The sequence below is a fragment of the Prosopis cineraria genome, unplaced genomic scaffold, assembly GCF_029017545.1.
Source record: "Prosopis cineraria cultivar Desert tree isolate PC_DT_omini unplaced genomic scaffold, ASM2901754v1 PC15, whole genome shotgun sequence".
NCBI lineage: Eukaryota > Viridiplantae > Streptophyta > Magnoliopsida > Fabales > Fabaceae > Prosopis > Prosopis cineraria.
Window position 1 is genome coordinate 485855 of NW_026555346.1, and position 5096 is coordinate 490950.

The 5096-nt window shown below is 36.1% G+C and overlaps 1 protein-coding gene across 1 annotated transcript; it reads right to left on the minus strand.

Annotated features, from left to right (window-relative positions):
* Window positions 1–2976: 2976 nt before the first annotated feature.
* Window positions 2977–4838, minus strand: LOC129294185 (signal peptidase complex subunit 2-like). Its single transcript, XM_054932374.1, has 4 exons — window positions 4754–4838; window positions 4453–4595; window positions 3800–3880; window positions 2977–3117 (listed from the first exon to the last, which is right to left on the minus strand). Exons 1-4 carry the CDS (start codon window positions 4836–4838, stop codon window positions 2977–2979), a joined length of 450 nt encoding a protein of 149 aa, XP_054788349.1.
* Between the last annotated feature and the right edge of the window lie 258 nt (window positions 4839–5096).

Genomic DNA, 5096 nt, shown 5'->3' on the forward strand with positions numbered 1-5096 from the left:
GTCCGTTTTGTCCATTAGTTAACCAAACTCAAAGTACATACAGATTCCTTAGAATTTCCATCCTCTCGATAACGGGATCTATATGATCCAGAAGTTGATGATGACGATAGGTTATTTAGTAATATTCATAGGTCTACAATATCCAACGCTAAGTCTGGTAGTTTTTTATCTGTTTGATCAGATCTCAACAAGTTTGTACTTGCCACTTCATTCAAAGAAGAAAAATGTGAGACAGGGATTGGATATTTAGGTGAAAAAGCTACAACTAATCAGTCTATCATTAATAGTGAATAATATTGTTTTTTGATCAGTTTTTGCCACAAAACCTTAACATAGTCGAGAGTCAATGACTCAGTGTCAATTCCACTCGCTGGTCCAAACTCATTAATAGGTTCATCTTCAATCTAGACCCTTGGTAGTGATACAGCGTAAGTCCCTTTGCCCCTCAACTCTCAAGCTGACTACTAAGAGTTGCTCTGCGCAGATCTTATAAATATCCATTTGAGAGCCCTCTCCCATCATAAGCTATTAACTAATGAAGCAAGGTTTATGGGGTCAAACTTCAATAATAAAAGAACCGAATTGTTGTTAGAGAACCACATGTAGATATGTATATATGTATGTATATACGTACGTATGTATTTATGTGCTTGATTACTTGTTCTTCCATCGTACAACAATTTTCACTTTGAATGGTACTTGCAGAGAAAGATGTAAAATGAGGTAGCTAGCTAATTACATCGTGTGGTGCTTGATTAGCAGTCTCCTTATCTAAGTTGATAGGGTTGTATTGATCTAAAACCAATGGCACACGTTTGCTGAAGAATATTAAGTGAAGACTGTTTGATATTAGAGCGTCGGGAATATCACTGAAGCTATCCAGTAGCCTTCTGTTGCAATCACATCCTGGATTCCACTTCATTTTGTCTTGTTTCTAACCCCATTCTCGAATTAGCTTTAAATTTACAAGGAAACAAAAATCTCCAATGATATTTCCATATATCAAACAATGATAATAGACTAAAATAATCCACATCTATGCGCGCGCGATCCATTCTTTGAGGCATCTCATCAAAAAAATAATATAAAAGGATGATAGCATCTATATAAAATCTTCCACTTTTACTGATTTCACTACTTTCTTATCCACCACTCTTTCATTTTAGTTTCATCATTCCTTAGATCCTCAACTCAAACACCAAGTCCGTGTCACTGTCACTAAAAAAGTGGAATCGATTCCAAACCCAATTGTGATAGGATGGGCTGCCTTAACTTTTTTTTAAAAAACAAATAGAGAAAGAAAGAAAGAAATCAATGCTTGTAACACAGTATATAACACAATGCCAAAGCATAAATTTTTTTAATTAACATGAGCAAAAAAATTATATAATTATCATATTATACCCATTAATAAATGTTTACCTGAAACAAATTAGTGTGAATCCTCTGGCAATGCTCTGTTGGCAATCACGTCAATAGCTGTGAGTCCAGTCCAGTATAAAGATCCTTGTGGTGCTTGTTAAAAGTGTTGGCTCGAACCTGGAGGATGCTAGCAAAAAGGGGCTGGGTTTAGTGCCCAGTGAATCATTTCAAAATCGTTTCTCTGAATTATTTCTCAAATTAGATTCTTCTGAAGATGTATCTGCTATGTTCTTCGAATCATTTCTCAAGACGTCAATTGCAGAATGATGGCTATCATTACGACGCTTTATCCTCTCCCTTGAAGATAAGTTTTTGGGAGGGCTCCCTTTAAAAGAAGTAAAGAACTCAATCTTGGCTCGATACTATCTTGATCAAGTATGTCTCCCTTTCGCTGCTCGAACCTTACTGTGTCAAGACCGGTTTAATTTTGAACCCCCTGGGTACATGGCGGAGTTCCAACTTCTGGATGTAAAATATGTCGTATTAGAAGATTCTAGTATTGCACAAACCCTCCATAATAACCCAATATATGTTTCAATTTCACCAGATTAGTAAGAAAGTTGAGCCAATGGTTAATTATTACGAATAGAAATAAGATAACGGGAAAGTTCAGTGATGATTGATAGTTTGCTCAGCTTCTTATCTCTCAATTGAAAGTGGATAATTCTTGTGTTGTTCTTCATCTACTGAGACTGACAATTTCTTTAGCTTGTTATGCTACTGTGGAGTTTTGACATGTAAAAAATACGAGCATGGTTCTAGGCTCCCGAAGGCAAAAGCTTTGCACAAGACCAGAATCTTCTAGTCTGAGATGATTTACATCAAAAATTGGTGCTACACTAGACATCAGAACTGGAGAAATTCGAGTTTAGGCAGAAGGTTTTGAATGAGAAGCAGCAGCATTAAGACCATACATTGTGGAGTTAAGTGTGACTTTAAATCAAATGAGGTGATCGTTTATTTCATTTTGATGGCCAGGATTATAAATGTTGCCAAAACGACACCGTTTAAAATACGTACTTCACATGCAAATGAAGACTTTACTCCATCCATCAAATCTGAACGAGGGGGCATACTTTGTTCTCATTTGTTCGATTATCTGAGAAGGGCAGAGAGATCTAATAATCTTTTCAAGAAAACTCAGAGGAGACTACGAGTTTCATCTCCCTTTGTACGACCTGTGAAGGTAACCATGAGTTTTAATGCTGGTAAAAGCTTAATTCTCTTACCTCTATTCTAAATACTAGAAATGAATGAAACTATAAACTTTAATTAACATAGTTTATAACCATGTGGTCCATCCATATATTTTATCCAGCAAAAAGTGAATAAAAACCCAATTCTGGGTGCTTACAAAGATCACTTTCCCTTCTTAGGTTCTTTCATATACTGATCTATCAATGCCTCCACATCTTTCCAGAAAAGGCCCTCTACCAAAACCCATCCTTAGTGAACCTGCGATTCAAACACAGTTATACTAATTATTCTATAATTTGCCAAAGGGAATGTGTGGTTCAAAAGCAAATATTTGGGGAAGGGGGGAAGGAAATACCATCAAGTAACACATTTAGTAAAATGTACTGGTTCATTTGTAAAAATTGATTTTGGATCTACACTTGCTATGGTAAGTGTGTATGCATCAGAAAATCTAGGCAGGTTGGAAGAGATTACCAATCCAGTACTGGTGAAGGATGCCTGGACAAAGAATTACAACTAGAAAAAAATCAAATTGAGAGATGATAAAATCACTCTAATAGACAAGCATGTTCTCAACAAGCGACTTGAAACATCTCAAGGCCTAAACAAGTTCGCATCCTATCATAACTAACCTGTATGAAGCATCAGCCTTGCCACTTTATGGGAAAAATGATGGCCAGTGTCTCTCTTAGACACACAAATGGATAATTCTTATTCTCTTCTTTCTATAAATTGAAAATAAATTAAAAACAGATGGATGAAACACCAATCTAGTTGATACATGTAATGAAGAGCTATAGAACTTCAAGAAACTTATTTTTTTTTCATTTAATTCGTGTCACATCTAAAAGATGAAGAGCAAAGCTTGTAGCCTTCATTCAATTAAGGATAAAAAATATCACCACCTACTCTAACAGCCCCCTCCGAACCTTATGGAGAAGAGAGAGTGGTATTAATCACAGGTGTTTCTAAGTAGCTACCATATTGTTTCTAATCTAACACTACTAAATAAAGATTTATATGTACCTAACTGAAGGGAGGAAGAAGAAGCTTCAACTTGAACCAATTAATGGAAAATAATCAGGAATCATGCAAGAGGAAAAAAAGAAGCTACTCCCCATACATAAATAGGACTACGGGATTCTAGAGTGCAAGGGAATTTGAAGTTAAAAGAATTCACAACAGGAGGATATGTAAACAAAATGGCATTCTTCTCCTTTATGTATATAATCAACTGCAACAACCCGTTGAAGACTATATACTTGCCAAAGTTAAGGATCAAAACACAATTCAAGCAATACAGTAAAATGCCAAATTAGATGACTGAAAATAACTTACGATATTAAAAATGATAAGAAAGAACAAAAATTAAGAATAGGAACTTCTCTTATCCTATGTATAAGGTTGCCTAGCCCTGAGATGTGGCCACATTAATGAATACATAATGGCATATTTCGAGGCCTCAAAATTCGAAGATTATATACCTTAGACCTCAGAAATGATAAAACACAAAGCCGTAATCCCATTTTCATATTTACCAGGCAGCAGAAGTGCAAAACCAATAACCAATATGACAAAGAGTCTTGATAACTTAATTTGATTAGCTCTAGCATTAATTTCATATTGTTTAAATGCCTTTGACTAAAGTGTTCCCCTTTTCAAAATGTCATTTCTAAGAAATAAATAAACCAAAAGTGCACATTTTTCAACTAAATATTCTTAGTTTACAACAGTTTTTTCAATCACATGTATTTTCCCCACCCTTCCAGTGTTTTCGTCAACCAAAAAATGAGGGCGGGCGCGACAGCCGAAGCCTGAAAAAGGATATCACACGATGCAGCCGACGAGGAAGTCCCTATTCTTAGGAAACCTTTTTTTGTAAAACTGGGCAAAGAGAGCAATGACAACTATAATCATCCCAATAAACAGCCTGACATTGCTCAATGTCATATCTTTCACAAATCCACGACTGGTCACTGCCTATAAGAACAAAGTAGAACCCACAAAGGTCAATCAATCCACTAGCTATACAATTAAAAGTAGACATAAAACGAAAGCTTCTTTTCATAATGATGACTCGACAAGATCTGGAAAGGACAAAAACATGGGTAAAGAGGCAAGGTTAGGGTTGAACAGACCTCAGAGGCAGATTCATCGAGGATGTAAATGATGGAGTGATGATCCAAGAGATTAGCTTTCTTCAAACCTTTGGACACCATTTTTAGAACTCTTGTTTAAGCAAAGTGGCTCAGTGTTGTACATTATAGAGCTTGAAGTCTACCCTGTCGACCTGCTACTGAAGACGTCCTAAATCTACGCTTATCGCTTGGTGCGTAAAGTGCATAGGCACTCTCCCAAGGCCAGTTCCCCTAACTCGTTACTTTAAGTTCGAGGAAATCGGCAAGGAGTACTCAAAGGAAAGGAGGAATGATAGCTAGGTTTTAAAAAAAATAATTTAATGATTGCTTAGGTTCTTT